The sequence below is a fragment of the Diadema antillarum genome, unplaced genomic scaffold (genome assembly GCF_040938485.1).
Source record: "Diadema antillarum isolate AM-2024a unplaced genomic scaffold, OU_Dant_1.0 seq00000901_RagTag, whole genome shotgun sequence".
Classification (NCBI taxonomy): Eukaryota; Metazoa; Echinodermata; class Echinoidea; order Diadematoida; family Diadematidae; genus Diadema; species Diadema antillarum.
This window is the reverse complement of record NW_027271761.1, coordinates 707,098-735,081: the sequence shown is the minus strand read 5'-3', so window position 1 is coordinate 735,081 and position 27,984 is coordinate 707,098. Positions and strand designations below refer to the sequence as shown.

The following is a 27,984-nucleotide window of genomic DNA, read 5'->3' as shown; positions in this document are numbered from 1 at the left end:
TTACTGCTTGGCGCGGGCCAATTTAGCTCGGGCCAGGAGCTGGCCAAAAGTGCACGAGTTACTGAAAGGGGTATAATTTGCTTAACCCTGAACCTTACAGACTAAACTCTTGCATTGAAAGGAAGACAATATGTGTCAAAATACACTCGTTCAGAAGATGATATTAACTCTCCATTTTTCCATTGATAAATTCAGGGATGATTTTGCCAATAAGACAAGAAAAATCCTCTCTGTATACCTAGAAAATAGAAGAAAAAAAAATGAGTATCTATTTCCCACAAACCTCTTTCCAGCTTACAAAATCTTTTGAGGACTCTGAGTTGCTTTTCTTCGCTCACAGCACCCATTCAAAAGATCAAATTTGCAACAATACCTAACCTGTTTCTGGTTCATCTGACACAGTCATTCTACAGTGATATTGCCAATGTTTTGAATATGCTTACACACACTCGGGTAAAATCAATATATAGAAGTACACAGTTTCAAATAAGCACTGTTGAAAGCTGTTAATTTCTATGGACCTAGAACAGAGCCTTTAAACAGAGAGAGACACTTTTTGTTAAGGGACTACATTCCATTCTCTCTGATTTATATCTGACATATTGTCCCTAAGGTTGCAAGACCTTGTATCTAGCTCGCAAACCATAAATTTTCACGAGCAAAAAACTTCTTTACTTTTGCAACATTTTTGCAAAACAACATCAGCATTAAATGACAAATGATGTAGAATCAGTGTTTGGGATTATATTAAGAAATCCATTAAGTTAAAAAAAAATAGATTGGTATTCTTTATAATATTATTAAAAATTGAGTAAGGAGAGGTTTTAATACATGGGTGTTGTCAACCCCCCATGGACAATATGCATTCCCTCTTGAAAGAGCTAATGACCCACAATGAACTTTATATAAACCTTAGAACACTTTTGGCAAGAATACTTTTGCACAATGAACTGAAAGATGTACTCTGGTATTATAGGGATATCATTTATACTGACCGTGGATGTGGTTTGTCATTGAATTAGCACACACTTGCATTGCCACTGCCAGGACCTACAATCTTGGCTCAGTTTATATACTTCAGGTTTATTCTTTGCCACATTGTAGAGTGGTGCTGATATCTATATCCACTGTCTTGTGTGTTTCTTTTCTATGATTGGTCCGTGAGGACAACAACATTGCATTCACAAAAGGGGTTACCGCATCAACATAAGACAAATGAATACATACAGCCTAAATAAAACAATGAATGATAGAATGTATAAATAAATAAGTCATATTATATGAATAAAAAACAGATAAACACAAAAAATAAACAAATACATACACTGTATTTGAATACACAAATGAAGAAAAGAACAGAAGAAACACAGTCTTAAAACTTGAACTCAATAAATGCCAGTAGACCTTACAACCAAGAAGGTTCAAGAGAATGGAGTCACAACCGTCTTATCTCCTTTGCTACATGTTCGATGCCGCCGCTAAAAATATTTGAAGCATGTGCCAAACAGGATCTGCCAGCAGAAAGGAAGACGACTGACTTGTGTCTTACTGCATAATCACCAGCCACTTTCTAAGGAAGATATTTCTTTGTGATAGTAAATACTTTTCGCTATCCCTTCTTATAAAAGGTAGGTGGTACAGACACGAGGATGCGTGAATAAATATTGCGCAAAAATGCTGAAATAAAGATGAAAATTACTTGACTGGGTATACCAGGGCACTAATCTGATATATTTATCAAGAAAGAATTATACTTGAAGATTACTCCATATCAGTTTTATTTGTGGAAATTAAGTGGAAAAGTGATAGAACTGGCTTTCCAGGATGGTACAGTTTTAAACATTTTTACATGATACAGCTCTGATATACACTTTTGCACAAATTTCTGGACAGGATTGACTTTTGTTTTACACGCTTTATCATAAAGTGAAATTTCATTTCATTCAATAAATAGATAAGCAAAATATGGGCAACATTATGTTAGCATTCAAAATGAATCGTCAGATTGCTCAGCAAGACGGCGGCGTCGAACATCGATCATCAAAGGCACAAATGCACCTGTGGAATTCTTTTGTTATCAATACAAAACTGACAACTGTTTGAATAATTACAGCCAGTTGGAACTCCAGCTATGAAACCTCCTTGTTACAACTTAACTCCTGGACCACTGCCCTTTTTGCACTGCTCTCCCATTTCTGAAATGTATGTAATTCCCTGTGGTTTGACATGGCATTTGTCAACCTAACCAGATGGCATTAACTTGGCATTCCTAATTTTTTTATGAATTTCCTAATTGATTATATAGCATTGTTGGTACAATGTACCCTGGTACTTTAAAGTGAAGGGTTTAAAACAAGGCTATGGTATTCTAAAAACAGGTGTCGAGACCCAACTAATCAAGCAACTGTGGAAGGGCGCCCTCTACTGTCTGCACAGTGGCAGTCTTGAAGCAATCCAGGGTGGAGAACTCGCTGGCTGGCTTGGTTAGCCACACAGGTGAGGTAAAATGGCCAAGTCATGTGAATGATAGGCACAATCTCCCTACCCCACCCTCATACTCATTTCCTGTTTAGAAAAGAAAAAATATCAACAATACCTTTTTCATTGTCAGGCCAAGACCACATGAACAAACAAGAAAACATACCGCAGCCGCATCGAGAATTCATCCCCGAGCATTTGCCGAAAAGCTTCATAAGATATGAAATCACTGCTCGCCACAAGATCCCGCCTAGCTCAGCACGGCAAATAGTTCTCATAAAGGTGGGACGTAAACATTCAAACACTTGTTCCAGGTAGTGTCATGTGTTCTCTAAAACATGTTTCAGTCACATCAAAATAGGTCTTCTGGTGAATTGCGGGAATTAAGCAACAGGAAGCGGGCAACAGAAAAAAACAAACAGGAATATGAGGAGGAACTCTTCACTTTCCTGTCTTCGTTGATGAGGGCGGTGATCACAAGATGAATCGAAATCTGCAAAGTCATGTTTTCATTTGAAGATTTATGATTAAATGGTAGACTTTATCAACAAACAAGAGGTCAGCTATGGTCTTCATGACCACAATCTGGTAAGTATGCCACAGAGAGTTCAGGTATTTTGTTCATGTTGTTGTTATTTTTTTGTGGGGTGGGGGGGGGGGAGGCAGGGCGGGGTAGGTGTCACCTGAGGCTCCACCCTGCTGTCCTCTGAAGATTATTGCAGACTTAGCAGAATATCAACAAGATCAAGTAAACACAAACACACACTACAGTATACATATGTGGAGCTGCATATAAAAATACATACACACATTAACAGAAAAAAAAATTACAAGTACAAACTCACACGCATTGTATACATGAATTTACACCTAGACAAGCAGACACATACATGTACTTACACACAGGTATACACTCACACACACACATGTACACCCACTTGCAACTGCATAAAAACCTCTACATTCACACACATTCAGAACATACGCACATGCATGCATATAAATGTACACACACTCCCATAAATACAAGATACAGCTGTACATATGTACAAATTAGTACAAGTGTGCATAGGATTATACCCACACATACACAAACACTCACACACAAACACAACAACACTCCTACACCCCATTCACATTCCACAAATATTCAAATGGACTCACAAGCTCACTCCAAAGCGTGAAAATCTTATGCCTCTAATGGCAATAACAGGTGGAGGTAATAAAATGTCATTGTTCATCACACATATCAATTAAACAGGAGTAATCATACTGATATGGTGTCAAGTTGCCCTACCCTACACTGGATCTGTTATGACCATACCAACATCAAATCCATCCTTTTCTTTTTAAAAATTCAGTAACACTGCTAGCAAAGTACAGTGTAACTTGCTGATGCAAATGGGTACTGAACAGATTATGAAAAAGTTTCATGTATACACACTGTATGTATACCCTTATAACTTTAACTTCTGTTTATAAAGTTGGCCACTTTAACTTCTCTTAAGTTGGCCACCATACCATGAACATTCACTGCAGTATCTGATATAGAAGTATCAAACACCACATTTTAATGTCATTTTCCAAAGTGGTAAAGCTGCATGTCTTCAAAGAATGCATGATAAATAATTATTGTCTTCGTCTTTCCCTGCATTCTTAATCATCATCACACACAAGTGATAACATGGAGGCTCAGTGGTATGATGGATGAATCCCTTCGAATTGAAGGTCCTGAGTTCAATTCCCGGTGGAACGCCTACGTCTTTGCAGCAAATTATTTTTTGCTCATGATCTCCCTCCTTTCAACTCAGATGTATAAACAGGTACTTGGCAATGCTAGAGTAATAATCAGTGAGACCCTCTAGTTGAGCAGTGACAACAATGTAAGGACTACCCTACATAATAAGGCCAAGACCTAGAAAAATCACTAAAGGGCTTTTTACACTTGTAAATTTTTGCTTAGCCCCGGACCAACGGTGGGGCTAAGGGGGGGCCTTAGCCCCACCGTTGGTACGGGACTATCCTTAGCCCACTTTCTGTTTACACTCGTTTTTGCCAAAGTGGGCTAGCCCCACCGATAGTACGGTACTATCTGGCCCTGCAAAATAGCAGGGGTTAGCACCGCAATTGCGGTGCTAGCACTGCAATTGCGGTGCCAAGCAAGTGAGTGTAAACAGAACGAAAAAATAATCCTGGGCTAAGCGACGGAGACGAAGTCCGACCCTCACTGACCAATCAGAAACGAGGTAATCAAGGGCTGCCGGTGCGTGCGTGTACGTGTACAGTACACAGCGTAATTATGAATATTCATGTGGTTTGGAAAGTCCGGGGCTAAGAAATACGAGTGTAAAAAGGTCAGTTTTCTCCTTAGCCCCGGACAAGAGATAGTACGGGACTAATTGGCGAGTGTAAAAAGCTGAAAAAATTGGTACGGGACTAACGATAGTCCTGGGTCAGAGAAAGTCCGGGGTTAAGAAACACAAGTGTAAAAAGCCCTTTGTGCTTTTCAGATCATCAAAATCTGTTCATTAGGAGAGCAGCATAACATGATTATGTTTTGCTATCTTTCGATACCTGGCACCTGAACACAACTGATTTCTCTTTTGCTCCTCCCCCTAGTAACCTGCCACGCCTCCATGTCTCCCCCCCCCCCCCCCATTCTTCAATGCAGAGAATAGGTGTGTAAGACCACTTGGGACCGCATATTCATATCACCACGCAACTGGAACAATTTCCGCAGGCAATGTTGATGGGCAACTGCCTGCCGTCTTGTTTCACAAATGAGAGAAATGGGGGGGGGTGGTGAAAAAAAAATACTGTCAGGTCTAATCAGCGAGTCAGCAACCACTGACAGTATTCAAAGTCATTCAAAACAAACAAAACAAAATGCTCACGCCACTCTTCAAAGCCAATCTTTCTCACCCGAGAGGAGGAGAATGCAGTACAATTATGTGCAACGACGGGGGTGATGTGCTCGTCTGCGATAAGGAGACGTGTCAGATCGTATTAAGCAGGCCAGGACAAGCCTACGAGACTCCTGGCCTTCTCCAATAATTGCGGAGAAACCCTACACTTGTGAGGAGGGGGTGGGGGGGGGGGGGAGAAAGAAAAAGTGCAAGCCCACGTCTCCGGGGAGAGAAGAAGACAGCACATCAGGTCATAACAACTCCCCAACCTTGACTTTTGGTTTCAGCTTCAAGATTTTAATTGACATCTCTCACTTTTTCTCTCACTCCCCCTCCCCATCCCCTCTTTTGATCTTCTCGTTAGTTTGATAATCTATTGAGTTAGGGCTCCTTGTGGTCCCTGAGAAAAAAGATTATAGTATCCTTTTATGTCTTCAGAGCAGACAACCAAGGCTAATCCAGGGCAGTGGTAAAGAGCTAGTATTCATACAGGTTAAAGCACTGATTGATGACACCAAGACTGCAGCTTGCAAGCTCCTCTGCAAAATAAAATGTAGTGTATATTAAAGGTGTTATTTTTGCATTCAGATATTTTTTGTGAATGAGGAGGTCACAGACAATTTCGTGAGATGTTGTTTTTACGCTATGACACCCTGGCTATAAGTAGTGCACTGATGCCTGTCAGTTCAAGATATTTTTGCATGTTGTTAAATTCGCAGTCCAACAGTGATTCGCGAAATTCACAAAAATTAAACCCTCACAAAAGTAACAGCTTACAGTTCCAAAATGAATCTAGCCTAGTTGGATAGGAAATGGATAGAATGATAAAATGCCCCCCAAATTTCCTTGATCATTTGGACTGGTGGTCGCAACCAATATTGCTGCACAGTGAATACATGTTAAAGTCCAGACAGGGCTTAACTTTCTGATTTCAAGTCAATTTCGATGAAACTTCTGGCACTCTGCAGGGGACTGTTTCATGAAACTTTTTGTCAGTGATTTACACTGACAACTGTTAAAAGCTACTGAAATCCTTGCATCTGATGGGCTGATAGCAAATTTGTCGGTGAAAACCTCCGACGAACTCACTGATGAAACACCCCCCAGGTCTTGCCTCATCTAACTCTACTCTTCAAGACCACCTTGACTGGGGTTCAGGGGGGCGTTTCATGAAAGATCTTGTCGGATGAAATGTCCGACAAGTCAATTACAAATGTGTATATCCGACAAGTTCAGAGAAATCAGCCAATCAGACAAAAGAATTTTTCAAAACTTGTCGGATATAATTGACTTGTCAGATATTTTATCCGACAAGTTCCTTCATGAAATGCCCCCCAGAACTGCACTTCAATTGCACCATCCCTCCCCCCCCCCCATCATGTCCAGTAGGCATCCTGCCATTAGATTCTTCTTCTTTAGAAGTGCATCCTTCATAGCTGAAGATCAGTGCACTGCAACTTGAGTGTCAGTTGTTGAAATATGCTCTAATTATGGTTGCTTTCCTATTGTATTCACAGAACTGAGAAAATGACGTTGTAGTCACTTCACAAAGATGCAAATTACCAAGACAGTCCATGGATGGGAGGGAGTCCTTCCAAGCGATCTCCTCTGGGCAAAGCCACATGGTATTTGCCAGCGACATAATAAAACCAACCTCACACTTTGATATAAAAGGTAGTTGTGGGATTTTTTTCTAACTACAGTGGACAATCAGCATAACGAGATCCTTGGGACCGCGACACTTTGTTCCTCATTATAGCAGATATTTTGCTATATCAGTAGTCAATAAACAATAAAAAACAAAGGAAATAAATTCATTGGGACCAGAGAAATTAGTTTCTTACACAGTGCGTATAAAAAAAAATGCAACAAGATTTAATTTTGAATTTGTGAAGATTGTGTTAACTTTACACCAAAGTGAGTAGCAACATCTTAAAACCACATATCTCCTCTTTCCAATGATATCTCATTCATTCATACACGGTCATGGATGGCTGAGTAATCATTCTTTTTGGACAATGGGTCAAATTGGACTTGGGACCAAGTTTCAGTTAGTGAGACCAGCAGTAATTTTCAATTCTCCTTGTCTTTTTTCTTTTTCTTTTGTTGATTGTTCAGACAGGTGAGACATACCATAATATCTGGATGCTCCATTGTTGTTGTTTTTTTGGAATGTCCAGGTGAGAATTTACATAAAATCAATATTGAATATTTGTTGCAGTGATCTGCTTTTCATAGGCACTAGCCCTGCAACAAGCATGTTTAGTAATTTGCTCATTAAGTTGTCATCAGTGTCCAAGATGCCTCAGTTGACCACAGAGCAGAGAGTATTTGTGGTGAGTGAGTATGCTCGCACCCAAAACTCAAGGATAGTGCTAGATGCATTTCGAGCATGATTTCCTGACCATGATCCTCCACCCAGAAGCACGATATTGCGAAATGTGGCCAAGTACCAGGCTACAGGGACCAGCCTCAATCGTAACAGAAGAAACTCTGGCAGGCGGCGAACAGGACGATCTGAGGAAAACATTGATGCAGTTAGAAATCTCCTTCAGCAGAATCCAAGAAATGTCAGTGCCAGAAGAAATGGATTGGGACTTCCATCTGCAACATTTAATCGGATCACAAGACTGGACCTCGGATGGCACCCGTATCGAATGAATGTAAGGCACAAACTTCTGCCTGGAGACCTGCCACGAAGACTAGAATTTTGCCAGTGGTTTATTGATCAATGTCATGCAGATGGCCGGTTCCTAAGCAATTTTGTCATTGGAGACGAAAGTAGCTTCTGGATGAATGGAAAGGTAACAACACATAATGTTCGCCAGTATGCTCCTACAGGTAATCCCCCTACATTTAACTATGATACTATGTCGATTTTCGTAGAGAAAAGCTGAATGTCTGGGCTGGACTCTGTGGAAACGGTTTGCTCCTAGGGCCCTTCTTCTTTGAAAACAACTTGAATGGAAATGGATACTTACAAACTTTAAATGAACATGTGATTCCTGAATTGATGGAAAATTTTCCTGTGCAACAAAGGGGTGTGTTTAGACGCCTATGGTGGGCACAGGATAGCGCACCAGCTCATCGACTACTTGCAGTAAGAAACAGATTGGCTGAGGTATTTGGAAATCGGGTCATTGCCGTGTATCATGATGTGGAGTGGCCACCACGATCTCCAGATCTGACTTGTTCTGACTTTTTTCTTTGGGGTTATCTCAAGAGCAAAGTGTTCACTACCCCTCCACCTGACATGGCAACTCTGAGACAGAGAATCACTGATGAGTTTGAAGCTCTACGCCACCAAGCCCCAATGATTCACAGGGCTGTGAGTGAGATGGAGAAAAGAGCTTATCTCTGTGTGGAAAGGAATGGTGGCCATGTTGAGGGGCATGGGATGTAATGTTAAAAGGAGATATCTGAAAGAAGACAATGGTAAGTTGCGATTATTAATTTCATTATTCCATTTGTTAAGTTAATTTCTGATACGGTGCATTGTTTCTTGCAGTGTCTAAACTTGGTCCCAAGTCCAATTTGACCCATTGTCCAAAAAGAATGATTACTCATCCATCCATGACTGTGTATGAATGAATAAGATATCATCGGAAAGAGGAGATATGTGGTTTTAAGATGTTGCTACTCACTTTGGTGTAAAGTTAACACAATCTTCACAAATTTGAAATCAAATCTTGTTGCGTTTTTTTTTTGATACGCACTGTATAAGGGATTTTGTTACATCAGATCTCTCTATATCAAGTTTCCACTGTCTCAATTTCCAATCAAATTCATCACTCACTGTTCATCATCTCGGTACTGATGAACAGAATTCAACCTAATTCACAAACTCTGATCACGGCACCTGTAGAAAAAACCTTCGTGGAATTCACATAGTTTGTCATATTCAGGCAAATGCAAAACTACTTGTTGATTTAATGCAATGATGAGCTACCATTCCTTTTCAAAATACCCTTGTATTCTACTTCAGACCCTTGGGAATGCTGAAGAAGGAACGCAGAGTGCAAACCATGGGGAGGCTTGAACCATGACAGTATCAGCTACAGTCACCTTTAAAAAAAAAAAGACTGGTCTGCCAGTAAAAATAAGGGTCTCTGAAAATTTTGCAACTGAGATAAACTATTAACCACCACAGGATTGCACTATTTTCCTAAAATTCTGCTTTTATGAAAAGTTGGGAAATGACTTGTGACCGCCAAGGACGTTTGGAACCTATCTGATAAACTACGCATGTTCATACACTCACACACACACACACACACACACACAAAGTCCACTGTCGTAAATCTTCTGCATCATATCAATGGCATCTGTGCGAACAATCTGCACAAGATTAAGGCACATCAATCAGCGACTGAGTTCTACAAATCAGATTTCAACCCGCAAATCATAACTAGGAGTTGCCCGACTGTCACAATGTCAAACACCATTAGCAGCCCAGTAGCACAAGCTGCGTCACGTAAAGACATCTGTCAGCCATACGACACATGGATCGTCTAGGTCACGGCAGGCATGCACTTTTTCTCCAGGTCCTGACACAAGTACATGCATGTCCTCCAAATAAAAGCAAAATAAACATATCTAGCCATGGAACACAAATTTTGATCATTTGGTCCTTTATATCATTTTTATAATAATTTTTTTAACCTTTTTACTACCAATGTTTCAAAAAGGTAGAAAGAAAAAAAACTTTCAATGAGGTTCTTTGTTGTTCATGTACATATCTGTTTGTTTCACTTGCAACATTTTCAGACACTCTTTATTTCCAGATTTTCAACAGATTCTTGCATTGCCAAGACATTTTTTGAGAACATTAAACATCCAGTTTCTCTCTTTATTTTGCATTTTTTTTAAATTCAATTTCTCTCTGATATTGTGTGGATTTGATGAATTGAACTACTTCCATCTCCAATATCCTTTTTCCAACAAGAGATATCCAGTGATATTAAGAGGTACAAATTTAATAAGAACCTTTTGCAGTAAAATTGACCCAGGACCATGCAAAATAACAACAACAAAACAACAATATCAAAAGACAAGATAAAGACTGCCACCATATATACTGCATTCAAAGTTAAGGGTATCCAATTCAAATACATATTGTACACACACGCACATGCATGCAGGCACACAGGCACGCATGCACACACACACACACACACACACACACACACACACAATATGCACATATGCGCACATGAACACAAACACACAATGCACTCTCTTGGGTATTAAAACAGACTATCTGTTTAATAATGAAACAAAATCATAAGGACACAGTGACTTTACCAAGACTCTCAAAACACTGCCAAATCTTTCACGAAAATCTTTCACACAAATTGCAGATGACACGGTCCTCGGGGACGGGAGATAAGCCATGAAACTGCCGAAGGTCTCGCACCCCTAAGGACTGGACTTTTAGAGGGACCCATGTGGTCTTGGAGGACCGGTACCAGTATGCCGCCTCAAATTACCTTCAACGTTGTCACCCTGTCTCCAAAGAGAGAAAGAGACATCTCCAAGATTCCTCTAGATGGTGCTCTTTTTTTTTTCCTTTCTTTTTTTTTTTCTCTTTTTTTTTTTGGGGGGGGGGGGAGTCAAACAATTCTTCCTTTTAACATCTCTTGAGTTTACAACCTTTTTCACCAAATTCTTACAGCAGTTCTCTCTTTTCTTTAATTAACTACTGTGCCATCACAATCAAGGTCCCGCTGCACGCTACCACTGTGAATGATAAGGCAGCTATTCAACATTCCACCTCCACTTTAAAGGACAAGTCCACCTTCATATACAATGTGGATTGAGTGAAGGCAACAATATAAGTAGAACACATCAGTGAAAGTTTGGGGAAAATCGGACAATCCATTCAAAAGTTATAATTTTTTAAAGTATCTGCGCAGTCACTGCTGGATGAGAAGACTACTACAGTGTATGATGTCACATGCGTACAACGATAAAGGAAAATAAAATGATAATTTCACAAAATTTTACTTTTTGAATAAAGTGTAGATTTCTTCGACTTGTTACTGATGTATGTTAAGGGTAATATCATTCACCCTACCTTCTGAAAGACAGAAGTCGAGTGTTCTTTAGTAATGCGAGAAAAGTGAATTTTTTTTTTCTTTTTTTTTTTTCCCTCACTGGGATATTTATTATTCTCTTTCATCTATACACATATTACAACATATTTCAAATAACATCATGCTTTTTTTTTTTCGAATTCAATACAATATACATCAAGAAAAAAGGTGTCTAAAAAGACACCATTTTTTCTGAAACACTTGCAACTTATGATTATTTCTTGCGATAAATTTCTCTCTATCATAATATTCCCTTATACTATATTTACATAAATCAAAACGAGGCATTATTTTTCTTATTTTACAAACATAAATTTCATATCTCACAAGCATGGTAATACAATTCAATGCCGAATTGTTAATACCCCCAAAACCAAATAATTTATTTTCCGTCGTAAATGTTATTTCTAACCCCGTGTTAATATTAATCCATTCTCTTACTTCAACCCACAATCTATCAACATATTGACACTCACTAAAAAAATGTATTAAAGTCTCAACATTCACATTACAGAATGAACATTCACTTCTTTCAACCAATCCAATTCTATTCAACATCTTATTTGTATATAAAATTCTATTAACTATTTTAAACTGAAACCATCGTAAACTAACATCTTCCGTGCTCTTAAACGGGGCCAACGAAAAAGATTGCCATTTCTTTTCTTCAAGTTGTATCAATTGTCGCCATCTTAAAAATCCTTTACATTGATATACATTATTTCTATTCTTTAACAAAACAGCATAAATATGTGAACATCCTTTAGAATGTTTTATAACCAATTGTAAAATATCAGGTATAATTGGTTGACAAAACTTTTCCATATTATTCATACTTCTATCACAACCTGCTTTTTTAACCGCATGACATATTCCAAAATAATCTAAAAAATTAATGTCAACATCATATTTCCTCTTAAAGGCAGTAAATGATAATACATTTCCTTCTTCATCTAACAAATCATTAACAAAACGACTTCCTTTTTGATACCACTTTTGTTTAAAAACCGACGCATTTCCTATAGTAATCTTATTATTTTTCCACAAAGGTTGACACTGAAAATTATTACAATAAACCGAAAGTAATTCGCCGTAAGCTGTGAATACTTCTTTCCAAAAGGGATTACACGTATGTGAGGCTTGTTCAAAGAAAAAATCATTTCCGAGACTCATGTCTAATTGATGGGTACGGGGCAAAAATATACTCAATAATTTTTCTGACCATTTATCCGTTGTAAATAACAATCGCCTAATCCATGATATTTTCAGTGCTGTAACCTGTGTGTAAATATTTATCATTTTCACTCCACCTTGTGCGTATGTCTGAGACATTTGAATTCTGTTCATTTTATCCGGCTTCCTTTCCCATATAAAACTATAAAACATATCATCTATCTCATTCAAAAAATTACCTTTAGGACTTGGCAAAGACAAAAACAAATAATTCAATTTTGATAACAACAGTGACTTAATAACTACAATTCTACCAAGCACTGTTAAAGAGCGTTTACGCCAAGAGTTCATTTGTTTCCTAATCACTTCCATTTTGTCATAATAATTATACTGAACAGTTCTCTCTAAATCAACAAAAAAATGTATACCCAGATACTTAAAACCTCCTTCATACACCCAATGAAAATTCCTTTCCGGCAACATTCTATCTTCTTTATTCTTACATTTCCCTATCCATATTACTTTTGTTTTATTTTCATTGATTTTTAAACCAGATATATTTGCAAATCTATCTACAATATTCATTGCTATAAATAAATCCTTCTCTGTACCATTTAATGTCAACAGTGTATCATCCGCATATTGAACTATTCTATGAAACATATTATCTATTTTTATCCCTTCAAATGAATTAGGTCCAGAAATCATCAAATTTAATATTTCACTGCACAACAAAAATATATATGGAGAAAGAGGGTCGCCTTGCCTGCAACCTCTTTCTATCTTAAATCTCTCAGTAAAAAAAACCATTAATCTGAGCAGATGAAAAAGCATCAGCATATAAAATATTTATCCAAGAAATTATTGAGGGACCGAAATTGAAAAATGACATCACTTTCGTTATAAACTCATGAGAGATTGAATCGAAAGCTTTTTCAAAATCAATCAATAATAATAATGCTGGAATATCTTTGACATCTGTATACAAAATCAAATCATATAAACGGCGAATATTCTCTCCAATAAATCTACCTGATAAAAACCCTTTCTGGTTTTCACTTATCACAAAAGACAAAACCTTCTTAATTCGATTCGCAATACATCCCGATGCTAATTTATAAACTACATTCAACAAAGAAATTGGTCGCCAATTTTTCAAATAATACTTATCTTTATCTTCTTTAGGAATCAAAGTTAAAACACCCAATTTTTGAGAAAAGGACATATTTTCCTCTGTATATGCATAATTCAATGATCTCAACACTAAAAACCTCAAATCTTCCCAAAATACTCTTAAAAATTCTACAGTAAATCCATCCAGTGAAAATATGTTGAATTTTCTTTATTCTTTCTTTATATCGTTGTACACATGTGACATCACAAGTTACAGTAGTCTTAACTGAGCAGAAATGTCAAAAATTCACAACTTTTGAATGGATTGTCCGATTTTCCTCAAACTCTCACTGATGTGTTCTACTAATATTGCTGCAATCACAAAACCTACATGTCTCTGAAGGTGAACTTGTCCTTTAATCCCTTCATTTTTTTCTCTTTCTCTTCAGTCCCAGCCTCATCAGGAATTTGGATATATTTCTTCTAGGGGCTAATTTCAGAAAGTTGTTGGCACTTATCATCAAATGCTATTGTTGTGGCTGAATTGACAATGACTTAAATACTAACAGCTGATATGTATCATTAGGAAATACACAGACTGTGTCAGTTTTTTATTTGTTTTGTTTTGTTTTGTTTGTTTGTTTGTTTGTTTGTATGTTTGTTTGTTTGTTTGTTTGTTTGTTTGTTTGTTTGTTTGTTTGGTTGGTTGGTTGGTTGGTTGGTTGGTTAGTTGGTTGATTTTTGCCCTGTGTTGATTGGAGTCTTGTTCAAATTTTCTTTTGCTTTGTGATTGTTTGCTCATTTTCGTTCTTCTATTTCCTCTTTTTTATTTGACATTGTAGTTCTTCAGAACAGCACCGATTGGCTGGCCAGCAAGTTTAGAATTTGGTACCTACCTTAATCCGGAAAAGAGCAAGAGTGAAACTTAATTGACGGTTCTGAAACAACCTTGGATGAAACCCAAGAAAGCAATATACACACACAAAACCCAATTTCACGTCTGTCTGCGGTAACTTTCAGGCCAACTTCTGAGTCTCTGGTGACTTTTGACAATTTGCTTTGGTTTGGACTGATCCTTCAGAGTCTGATAAAAGAAATGAGGTTCAGATGGTCAGTACACAAATCTAGATGACTGAGCCAAAGCGATATCATGTCCACATAATACGGTCAAATTTGTCACAAAACACACCCCGCATTCATTTCCTCTTGGACTGATATCTATTCTGTCACTTTATTTTCTTTATCATTCCCTTCTCTTGCTATGTGTTTTATTTCTCTCTCTCTCTCTCTATATATATATATATATATTATATCTTTCTCTCTTTCCACAGCTTTTGTTTATTGTATTCTTTTCATCTATCTTCTTTTTATGATCTCTCATTTTCTACCTGTCTACCACATAACCTGCCTCAACTTACTAATCTAGTGCAGTTCTCAATCTCTCCCTCTCATACACAGAAACTGACACCAATCAAATTAACACACCACATTCATCCCTTTTTTAATTCAATATACATGCACACAAAAGCATAACATTTAACATAGATAGTATAGATGTATATGTATTGTATTTGCATTAATATACATACATATGCACACTTCTATCTTATTCTCTTTAAGCCACATGCACACACACACACACATACACAAATATGCATGTCAGGTTACGCATGTTTGTAATTCTAACAGACGTCTGCCCGCGTTGAGATTCAAGATAAAAGTTCTCTTCACAAAGTGCAAGGCCCAGAGACAGGAGGATCGCGCTGTATGGCAAGCATTATTTCAGCAAATTAATGACTGACAATTTGCTTTATGGGATCAGATCAAACCGAGTTGCAGGTGGCATTTACAAAGAGCGCCGAGAGTTCGTTCGCTTCCCCCACAAGTTTCCAATCAAAACACGAACCAGAGAAACAGGACGGCGGCATGACGGACGATGGCCAAAACCGTGACAAAAAGAGAAATCAGATAAATGTCCAACATCTGCCTGCGACCTAGATAGAAACGAGTTTTGACATCACAATGTACAGGGACAGCCCATATTGACTTCATTCGGATAAGAATGAGGGGAGGGCGATTGGCCAACGAAGTAGGGTACAACCGCATGTAGCCCCCACACATGCCAGACACTAACACACACATCTTCTTGGCAAATGCGTGTATAAAAAAAGTTGGGATCACCAACTCGAGCATTGAAAGAGCTCAGCCTAGAGTTTCACAAGCCACTTAAATCTTCCTCCTACATATAACATAGGGCAGAACACGTGCCACTGTAAACCTTATGGTGTCAAAACCTGTTGTGACAGCCATCGTGTACATTTGGTACTTGCTCATTGCTACAACATTTGGGAACTTTGTGCCAAATCAAAACCAATCTTCTCGAACATTGGTGGTACCCATCAGCAGCAGAGTGGGTGTGGGGACACAGGAGAAGGGGAATTGTTTTAATTATTGTATACTGTAACATAGCTTTCTCTTTTATGAAGCATTATATGTTACAGTATCAGGATCCATAAGAATATCACAATCACACATAGAAAAAGAAAGGGAGGATGATATCCCTCCTTTCTATCCAATAATACCAGTGCACCATAGTATGCAAACGAAACTTTGTGGAAGTCATAAATGGAATTCTTGCTGTTGAGAGCCACCATGTACACTGTACATATCTCTGAAAACAAAAGGGACAAACAACAACATCATCATCATCAGAAGAAGAAGAAGAAGAAGAAGAAGAAGAAGAAGAAAAACACAGCGGGTAGCAATAACCAAAATCACATTCAACGCAGCATCACCAGCAACAGATTTCTTTAAACGTTGAGCACTGTGAAGTGGTTCGGAGGTACGTGAGTTGTTCATAGCTACAGTGTATGTAGGCTGCTTGCTTACCTTGGTTGGGAATGGTGATGGGTGCCGTAAGGGCCACAGTAGGGGCATTGGACGGTGAAGTCACACTCAGCAAATTCTGCAAGGCAGGGGACGAGAGAGTGAGGAGAATGGAATAAAAATCAGGTTGTTGAGACAATACCTTCTGGTAAGAATGGAAATGACAGACTGACAGAAAAAAACAACAACAAACAAACAAAGAGAAAAAAGACAGAAAAAGAAAGACAAAAACCATCACAATGTAATTGAAGTAAAAAGAAGCATGACCTATTAAAGTCCCTTGCAAACATTTGCAGATGAACAAAAAAAAAAAAAAACAGCTTTAGCACTTCAGAATACACTGTAGTTCTAAAATATGAGTTAGGGATAAAGATAATATGAAAATGTTAATTGATATAATTAATATCAAGTATTGTTGAATATACAAAATGTGAACAACAGTTTATGAAATTGTTTTAGAAAAAACACTATCGTTACGGTTTAATGAGAAAATTGGTGATATCTCCTATAATACATATTTGTGGCTTTATTGCAAAATTTGTGTATATGGTACAGTATTTTGACATACAACTGAAATACACATATGAATCAAATGTGATAATTCAAACATTTTTTTTAAAAATCACTGCTCCCAATGTTACACAGTGGCTTTAAAGGATGGGTGATGGATGGAAGATAATTATATATAAGTATGATGCCATTCCAGATCTTTCATGGACACTCAGGAGTAATCATCAGCTGGTACAACTACATTGTATCTGAACAATTTCAATCCAGTTCTAAGTGGTATTTCATTGTCTACAGTGTTAGGGGCAATTTAACTTTCAAGTGAATTCCAGAGGACAGAGAACAAGAAAACTGTCATGATGAAAAGACACATTTGTTGAAAGAGATCTACAGAAAACATGGACTAGACTTTAGGATTTCTCTAGTGCAGGAGTTTTGTGTGATAAAGCTATAAAGAGGTAGAATATGCAAACAAGAGACCCGGGGGTCTCGCTCTCACCCGAGTATCGCAAGTTCACCTTCCATGCATTCTTGCAGACTCTTAAAACTAACAGTAACTAGTATTAAACTTAGCTCTATCACTCCTGGTTCGAGAGAAGATTTTTAAAGATTCCTTAATTTTTGGGGGGATTGGGCTCAGCTACGGGCCCCCAGGGGAAGCATGGTGCCTTCGGCTCAGGTGAGTGAAAAGGGAATGAGAAGATGATAGAAGGTAGGAATGATGGTTTCAGGAAAGTGGAAGGGGAGGACCTGGAGATGTGAAGAGAATATGAAGAGATAGAGGGAGAGAAAAAAAAAAGGACAGGCTGAAGAAGAAAAGGTGAAGAGATAAAAAAAGAGACATATTCAAGGAGTGGAAAAGGAGGAGTTGGAGAAAGTGGTAAAAGAAAAAGAACTAGACAAGTACTCGGAGAGTGCAGATCTCCACAAAGCACCTCATTTCCCCCCATACATGCATGCTGAAAATCGCCCAATTTCCCAATGATAAAGAAGCCGTTGTTTACCTCAATAGCTAGTTTCCTGTATGCTGCGCGGCACCTTGAGCAGCTAGCAGAGTACAACTCTATATGCTTTAGTGCACGCCTACGCAAACCTCAATTATGCGCGGCTTGAACTCCTAAGTTCATTGGCCCTATTTGCCAAAAGATTGAAAAACCCTTCAAAAATTCATAAAAATTTAATCATTCATCTCTTCCTTGTGCCATTGTCAACTTTTCCTATGTTTCATCCAAATCCGTTCACAACTTTTTGAGTAATTCTGCAAACAGACAAACAAATAAACAAACAAATGCTGATAAAAACATATTAACCTTCTTGGTGGAGGTAAAAATGGAGGTAGAAGAGATGAACAGACGGAGAGAAGAGCATGAGAGAGGGGTGGAAGAAATGAAAAGATTGAAGTTAAGAGAGGTTGTGAGGGCAAAATAGGTGAGGGAGTAGGTCACACACACACACACAGGGGGTGTTGTATGGTCACTCCATGGGGGAACAGAAAAAGTTCAAATGGACTAATGCCACGGATTTGTTAGCTGACCACACACCATTGGCAAGAGCCCCAACAGTTCTCTAACCATGGACTGAGTCAGAGGCAGGTTGGTGGCTAAACTTAGCAACTTCTCTACATGGTTGAGGACAATCGGATCAAGGCCAGCCACACCTATCTCTTATATCTCCATGATATCTATCCCCAAACACACACATGCATGTATATAATTATATCTGTTTATTTATATACATGACACATGCATACAGTATACATGCATATCACATATTATATAATTATGTATATGCACACTTACTCGTACATACTTTGACCACATCCCATAGTCAACCATTTAAAAGGTGACACCAGGGAAAGAGAACGGATTTGCAATTATAAAGTATCAGTCTTGAAGCTGTGTCTTAAGATCTTTCCTTTTGTTTAAAGGGGGGTGTTGTTCTTCTTGTTGCTCCCATAAACATGAAAACATCAAAATTGGACATCAAGCTGAGACCTAGAATCTGTACAAATCACATCTATCTGGGTTTTCCTATCACCATTATCAACAAGCTCTCTCTGTATCATTTCTGATGGATGATGTGGATAACTCTTGTATCTGTTTACTTCTTGATACTTTGACAAGTTGTTTACGAATATCAGCCGGTACATTGTATGTACCCTACTTATTTGCCTGAAAGCTTGAACGCTTATCTTCTACTAAGTCCCTTGCCTCTTGAAAATACATCGTATCCACGAATTCTACATTTACAAATTATGACCATAAACGCGTTTGTTTTAGTATTGGTGCTCTCTGAGAAAAGAAACTTCCAAATTTTCTCTATATAACATTAATGAGGAAAGTGCTTGTATCCGTCAATCAAAATTAACCATCCCGATATTTTGTTTACAATGCTTTCTCAGCATTTGTTTACCTTAGAGTTCTGTTTGTTTGTTTGTTTTTGTGTTTAGCATGTATGACTATTCACACTTGCACAATCTGGCATGGATTCCTACTCCACTCTCGACGCTTGCTCCTCACCTGTTGCGCCACGTTTGACAAATGGTGCAAAAGCGACATTTGTCAACTCAGAGTAGCCAATTACATGCTGAACAACAACAATGACAAAAGGATACACACACAGAATATATTACTGAGTCATTCCGGCATCTAGAGTATTCAGCACTTGGAGACTTCTGGGCAGCGTAACTTTACATGGCGCCAGATTTTATCTAATTCTTGTTTGCGGTGACGAAACTTTTTTTGCAAGCGTTTTTCACAGAAAACACATGCCTTGTCACTCCAGCTGTTAATCTCATGAGTTGGTTGGGGGGGCTCGGGCCCTCCCCCACTTTTTTGCATTTATAGGAATATATAGGGTCTAACCACCTGGGGCCACCCCCCCCCCCCCACTTTACCCCAGAAGTGGCAAAAAATAAAAATAAAATGTGTTTAAGCTGAACCTCAATTGGAAGTTGTACCAGAGGATTTTTTGTTTTGTTTTGTTTTGCTTTGTTTTTTTTTTTGTTTTTTGTTTTTTGTTTTTTGCTAGCTTGCTTGCCTGTCTGCCCAAGAAACTCAGAAGTGGCACCTGAAATATAAACTGCTCCCCCCCCCCCCCCCCCCCCCCCCCCCGCTCACATTTAAGAACGAGGCGCTGGCAATGATTAGAGTTACAATGAGACTCTAAAAAGGAGGCTCTCGAAAAGAGGAAGGGGGAGAGGGATACCCACGTGATCTTTGGGTGAGATGCTACGTGCACTGCTCACACTCAGGCCTCGTACGTCCTCCTCCAGATCATTCCCAGCATCCACCGAGGAGGCCGCCATGTTGAAAGATGCGTAGGCACTGTACGTATGAACATAGAGAAAGACAGAAGGGCAGAGAGAGAGAGAGAAGAGAGAGATAGGGAGAAATAGGGAGAGAGATTCATTCATCAGTGTTTCCTTTAGAAAGATATCATTCACTCTCTTGCATTTACTACAGTACCGAAAACTCAGACATAAAAGTTTTGATATCAATTCGGAAACTAATAAGATTCAAACTTTCAATAATACATTTGTTTGTTTGCACAAAGTTACATCACTTATGACTCTTTACATTAAATTGTCTGAAACTACTGGATATTTTTAAGATTTCTGTTGGCGAACATCTTTTCTACATATGTTTATATGACAACCTATTTTCTTATCGTCTGTACCAGAGTCATTTTATATTTGAAACTTCGAGAACACTTCCAGAAGTTTTGCCAGTGTGACCATGGCTATTGTCACACTGTAACTCGACAATCTCAACAACTGTGACAACACAATTCAGGCTTTGCACTGCCTTACATCAAGAATAACAAAAAAAAAAAGACTAGATTCATTTTCATGCTCAAGCATACCATTTTCTTCAGACACTTCACTCATACAGTCACCATGAACTATCACATGAAGATATGGACACATTAATAGAATCTAGAGGATATCTGAAGGATATGTGTAATTCAATCACACTGTGATTTGAGGAAGAATTCTTTACACAAAAAAAGAACATCCCTTCTTATTCAAACTAGAAAAACACTAGGCTTTTACTGGGAAGAAACTTACTACATAATTTGCAATATAGCATAATGAATAACCATTTCTATTAACAGTATGCACAGCATAGTGCTTTGAAACATTTCAGGATGCTTTAATACCCAAGACCTGAAGAGACACCAGGGCCCTGTTTTATGAAGAGCTATAACTGATTATATAGTTGATTTCTATCATAAGTCTATGGCAGCCTGTGTGTTCAGGAAATTCATAATCAATTTTATCTTTTGATAAAACGGGGCCCATACCTGTGTCTTAATAGCATAGACCCACAAAGTCACAAATTGCATGTACAGACTTTTAGTATTGATCTGCACAAGACACCATGGCTACATCTAGTGAAGAGATCAGAACATGAGCCAAAACACATTCTCCCCCCAAAACTCAAGGGGGCGGGGTAATCGAGGAAGCTGTAACATTCGGGGTCACAGCATCCACGAGCACAACACCCCCCATGCGTGCGCGACGGGGGCGCGAGTGAGGCCGCGGGATATTGGATCGGATGGCCAAGGTGTAAAGGCGGGAATAGCTAAAACAACAAGGCCAGAAGGCACTGAGGAAACATATAAGAGCCGGGCGGGAGAATACTAGGAAATTGAGCAAAGACGGAATCAATTATTCCGCCCCGAACCTGTTCTGCTCGCGACAAAATACGGGACAACAGGGTCACGGCATTATCAAGCGGGGGAATTTCAAACGGGACTGCTGGGGATTTGTTTGCACTGATCGTGAGATAAGAAATGAAGAGAGACATAGAGCAGGAGAAAAAGAGAAGCATTACGTTACCTTACATGACAAATGATGAAAAAGACAAAAACTGCTTACTGATGCACTTTTACAATTTTATTCTTTTCATTGTCACTACTAGCTAGGTCAAAAAATCTATCGAGTTCCTGACAAATGCACGAGGGATTTGTTCAAACTCAGGATCTTGCAGACACAGTGGAACAACACATTGTCTATGTTTTTGTTTTGTTTTGTTTTTTATAATTTCTCAGAAAAATCATACACGAACTGATGGCAGCATGAAATACACTCTGCAGAGTACACTCTGCCCAAACTTTGCACCCTGCATAGTCATCGTATTACAGCACCATCTGCAAAGGTTCAAATGCATGAAATAAGCGGCACCTCGATTCTAGGGCAATTACCCCCTGGACAATTACCCCAGACCCTTCCCCTTCCCCTGAACCTAATCCTAATCCTGAACCTAATCCTAACCCTAACCCAAACTCTAACCATAATCTTTACTCTAACCTTATCACTAACCAGTATTTAGCCAGGGGTTATTGTCCTGGGAGGGGGGGGGGGTCATTTGAAGACCTGTGTAGGATAAGTAACAGTTGTCAACTCTTGCAAAAGACTCATTAAACAGGCAAATAAGGGTGCTGAGGAACTACATAAACAATGAAATCATTTATCCATACAATACAATGCAACAAGATCAGTTGGCTGACGCAATGACCATACCAGCTGTGTTTCAACAAAAAAAAAATCAATGACACTGAGCTGTACGCTAGTTAAGGTGAGCGTTGTATGTAAAGATGCCATTTGCGCTTTTTAGAACATATGCTCATGGTAAACACAAATATTACAAAGTGCTAAAATGTATCTGTCTTTGAATTCCTTTGGTACATATGTAAGATGTATCTCATATCACTTTTATCATTCAGGTAGAAGATTCTACCTTAAGCCCATTCCCTCCAAGTTTCTGATAGTCTTGTAGACTTGGCACACAGGCCCACCAAATTCCAACAGGTAAAGGATTAAAACAAGAGTTTGAAGAATTTCAAACCTGGTCTCTCATTTTATCTCCTCAAAATGTCAAATTCAAGAAGTGGCTCCTGTGATGATCATATGAATACTGTATCAAACAAAAATAAAATACCCACAAAATATCCCAAACTCAAATATAAAAAAGCACAGTGGAAAAAGAAATTAAATATACCTAAAATAGCTCCAGGTAGCTTTGAAAGTCATGACGTTGACATCGAAAGTGTGTGCAAAGTCAACTTAATGAAGAACATTACCAGACAAAGACCCAAATTATCAAAGCAAATGCCGTGTTGCCGAGCAACCGAGACATGCTGAATGATGCAATTGGCAATTAAGCCGCATCACACACCACACACACATACACTGACGATGAAGCTTGACAGACGAGACCCTTAGATGTAAAACTTATCCCCTAAGGACCAGCATCAAAATATCTGCAATTTCCTGCACTAGATGAAAAAAAAAAAGAGACAGGTATTTTCTATAGCGACTGACCAAAAAAAAAAAAATGACCTTTACACGAATTGATTCGCAAAAAGAAAAAAAAGAAAAATAAAGGGGGACCACAAGAGATGGATTTTAAAAAGGCATTAAGGAGTTATGCATTTATAGTAACTCGTTTTTGTTTGTTTTTTTGCTTGTAATACAGTTAACAAGAGAAAATATCCATGCGTGTCTTTGTTTCTCACAGACAGGCTGTGGTTTAAGGTGGTCACATCCCTATAACACAGATGGAGACCACTGCTTTCACTTCTTTTTAAAGTTGAAATATCAAAATCCTGGTTTTTTTTCAGTATTCATCTTAAAAGGATTGCTTGGCTCTTTAAACAATTACATGTAGACCATTGACACATACACTTGCCACTTGGAATTTATCACCATGCTATCGATCTTAAATCAATGCTTCATGGCAAGGGAAAAGGCCTCCATATAAGGCATGAAAACGACATGAATACGAAGCACTGACTGTTGATGATCTTGAAGCTAATTGATGTTTAAGCTGCTAACATTCTGCAGACATGCACATTTGTTGTAAATTCACGGTGTGTCCTGCGAGGTGCACGCGTCACTGTGGAATGTTTAAAGTCGCTCATAGGACGAGAGTTCCGCACTATAACGGCGTCGATATGCCACGATCAGTACGTTGACCGTTCACGTGGGAACACCCTTCATAATCAATTAGGTCATGGAAGAGTGATACTGTTTGTTCAGTGTCAGTGTGCAAAATGTAGAGGAAACGCGATTCGACTCGTGAAACCGCATTTCCTACATCGCATCACTGATGGATCAAAGGTGACAGTACATGCCTTTGCATCCATTGTTCGTGATGTTGGTTTCAATATAAATACATTGTACGAATAGAAGAAACGCACACAGCACAGCAAGCAGTCATCCTCCAAACCCGAGAGGGCGTTGCGGATACCAGTCATGAATGAGTCGAAGCCAAGGCTAGACGAGTTACATCACATCCACTTGGAACGTGAGCACAAGTCACTGCTTGTCACAACTCTTTGCTACCTCTACACGTTTGCAAAATGTTTCTGCTACAATTGTATTTCACATCATTTCAAGCAACAAATACACTTTCATGGCTGGTTGTAATTTTTTAATCAACCAAACTGTGAAAGAAAGAAGAAAAAACAACAATATTTGCTGCAGATATTATCTTCAAATCATCAAATTGGCAATGCTGAATTTCACAGCATGTCTAGAATTGGAAAGAGATTTGGTTAACAGTGGTCAAATCTATTAAATTCTGCCCACAATCGGGCAGAAGTGACAAAAGGTTGCCAACTTGGGACAGAAATGGCAATGTTAATTTTTTGCAAATGCGTACATGCGGACAATTTAAATCTTATTAAAACATTAAGTATTTAAGAAGCTTTCTAAAAATTCTACAACTAACTAGACGGTTACTGTATATTAGAATGGTAAAAGGCTCAATAAGAGGAAAAAAATCACTATGACAACTTAGGAAACATTAGCACTGAATAGCAAAACTATACAATATAAAGAAATTGCACCAAACCACATAAAAGTAGTCTCATGGACTTGATGGACAGCCAATGAACCCCAAATTTATTTCAAACATACGCGTAGCAGAAATGCCAGGCTGATATACCACACTCACATATATCTAGGTGTGAGTGCAATCTTCATGCATATTACTAGTAGATAGCTGTAGTAAGCCTCTAAAGCTACTAAGTGTATACTCAGTCTGTATGCTTTGATGTCTATTGTGCTACACTATAATATTACATAACAGCTATTAATGTATAGGATGCTGTGGTCATGCGACTACTTCTTCTTCTTTATCATCTCACAATGAGTAATGAACACAATGATAAAATAATGACAAATGAATAAAGATAAAATAATAAACTGTTCCATGATGGTAAAAGAATTCTACATTTTGAGTTTTAAAAAATGAAGTAATTTGCACATATATCAAGCATGCAATATGCAATTTCTGAAAAATATATTTTCTCATTTTTGACACAAAAAAGGAACACATTAAATATTGTACAATCATCAGCACTAGTTGGAAGCTCTGCAAATACAGCATTGTACGAGGAAGCTCTGCAAATACAGCATTGTACGAGGAATCCTAATGCTGTCCACTACAAAATTGCATATTTCTTGCCTAAAACAAATCAAAAAAATCTCTGGAAATTGATGCAATAACCAAAGAAGTTAACATCAGCCTCAGAACACTCCTGGAAAGCTAAGACTTAACGTCCTCCGACACTGAACCATGGACGAGCACACCGCTGGAGATCAGCTTCTGTCGTCGCACCGGCAAAAAGCGACAGCCTGCCAGTGATCACATCTCCTCCGCGATGAAGGTGAAGGTGAGATGATGAGGGAAAAATAGAGTAAGTAAAGAATAAGAAAGAGAAAAAAACATACTGCCAAAAATTGTCTGTCCTACAAGGACGCGAGCCACGGTTGGCTGCAACAGGGCAATGGTTCAATGCCCGGCTAGGGCTGAACGGATCTGTCAGCAACACCTCCATGGGAAGGTATATGGAGATGAGAGGGGGGAGGGGGAGGGGGAGGGGGAGAGGAAGGGGGAGGATAGGGGGTATTACTGTAAAGTAGATTTGCATCCCTGTGTGTGGTCTTTAATGGCCAGGATCCATGGTAATAGCTACTGATAATGAGAGTGATGAAGATATTGATACTAATGGTAATGATAATAATGATAATCCATAATAGTGATTATAATAATAATGATGAAAAGAAATACTACTACTACTACAGCAGGGCTCGACACTAACGGTGGCCCGGTGGCCCGGGACCACCAAAATTTCAGAAATGAAGAATTTGGTAGCCTGATCGGGCCACAGAAAAAAGGTCGGATGTTTGCCTTTGGGCCACCAAAAATATAAGTTAGTGTGGAGCCCTGACTACAGTACTACTCATAAGAAGATGAAGAAGAATGATGATGGTGGTGATAATAATAATAATAATAATAATAATAATAATAATAATAATAATAATAATAATAATAATAATAATAATAATAATAATAATAATAATAATAATATTATTATTATTATTATTATTATTATTATTATTATTATTATTATTATTATTAATAGTAATAATTATAATAATAATAGTAATAATAGTAATAGTAATAATAATAGTAATAATAATAATAATAATAATAATAAGGCCAATGATCTGACAATAGTAGCAATAACAAGAAAAGGAAGTATTTCAGGTAGTTTCAAGATTAATTGCAAAGGAGTCATATGATATACATGTACAATGTACACTTTTGTATCAAAATGAGGAAAGTGTGAATAAAAGTACCATGTGCAAGAATCATTACATTTGAATTTCACAGAAGTGTCAGCTTGCCTTTGATACTATTTTAAAATTTGTTTTAAAGGACAAGTTCACCTTCATAAACATAAGGATTGAGAATATGCAACAATATTAGTAGAACACATCAGTGAAAGTTTGAGGAAAATTGGACAATCGATGCAAAAGTTATGAATTTTTTAAATTTTTGTGTTGGAACCGCTGGATGAGGAGACTACTACAGCTTGTGAGTCATATGCGTACAACAGTATAAAGAAAATGTAAAAGAAAATTCAACATATTTTCACTTTTTTCGCATAATAAAAGAGCACTTGACTTGCCTCTTTCTAAAGGCAGGGGTAATGATATTACCCATAACATTTGTCGGTAACGAGTCATGGGAATGTGTACTTTTTTCAAAAGATGGAATTTTGTGAAATTCTCTTTATATTTTCCTTATATTGTTGTACGCATGTGACATCTAAGTTATTCATACACTGCAGTAGTCTTCTCATCCAGCGGGTACTGCACAAAAACTTCAAAAATTCATAACTTTTGAACGGATTGTCTGATTTTCCTCAAACTTTCAATGATGTGTTCTAATAATATTGCTACATTCTCTCAATCCTTATGTTTATGAAGGTGAACTTGTCCTTTAAGTACAATTCCTCCATGATATCAAATAGTAAATTTGAAAGAGATTTTGCTTTGAGTTCTTACTCTATTCATCAAGGATAAACCTCTCATACAGATGCCAAGCCATGATTCCAATTTGTGTTCATGATTACAAACTATGAGAATGTGAATTCATGGTAGTTTAATACCAACATCAATATTGCTCACCACATATGACTAATTTGATTTTGACCACACCCCCATATCTTTGCCAGAACATTTGCTCAGGTGCCCAAGAAGAATGTGGTTAATCTGTGCTGGGAACTTGATAAAAATTACAGAATTTAAAATGCCTTCTCACTGCCGAACTTGCCCTCTGAGAATAACATACAGCTGGAGATATCTCTAGAGTTCCTAAGATTTTGTAGCATAAATAGAAATAATACATGTTTGACCTGTTAATCTGTGGAGGAACTTGAAGTTCATAATCACACAAGCAGACAACATTAAAAAGATGGAGAACACTGTGACTCTGGAACACACTACCCACAGATTTGCTTTCTGA

The 27,984-nt window shown here is 38.1% G+C and overlaps 1 protein-coding gene across 1 annotated transcript in view; it reads right to left on the bottom strand.

Annotated features, from left to right (window-relative positions):
• Positions 1-24,421, bottom strand: part of LOC139741085 (E3 ubiquitin-protein ligase TRAF7-like) — a 96,672-nt gene extending 72,251 nt beyond the window's left edge. The window contains exons 1-3 of the mRNA XM_071651674.1: positions 24,348-24,421; positions 20,370-20,484; positions 16,651-16,730 (exon numbers count right to left, since the gene is read on the bottom strand). Of these exons, the coding sequence (XP_071507775.1) occupies positions 16,651-16,730; positions 20,370-20,484; positions 24,348-24,421 (269 nt within the window). The remainder of the gene's footprint in view (positions 1-16,650; positions 16,731-20,369; positions 20,485-24,347) is intronic.
• Positions 24,422-27,984: the final 3,563 nt, after the last annotated feature.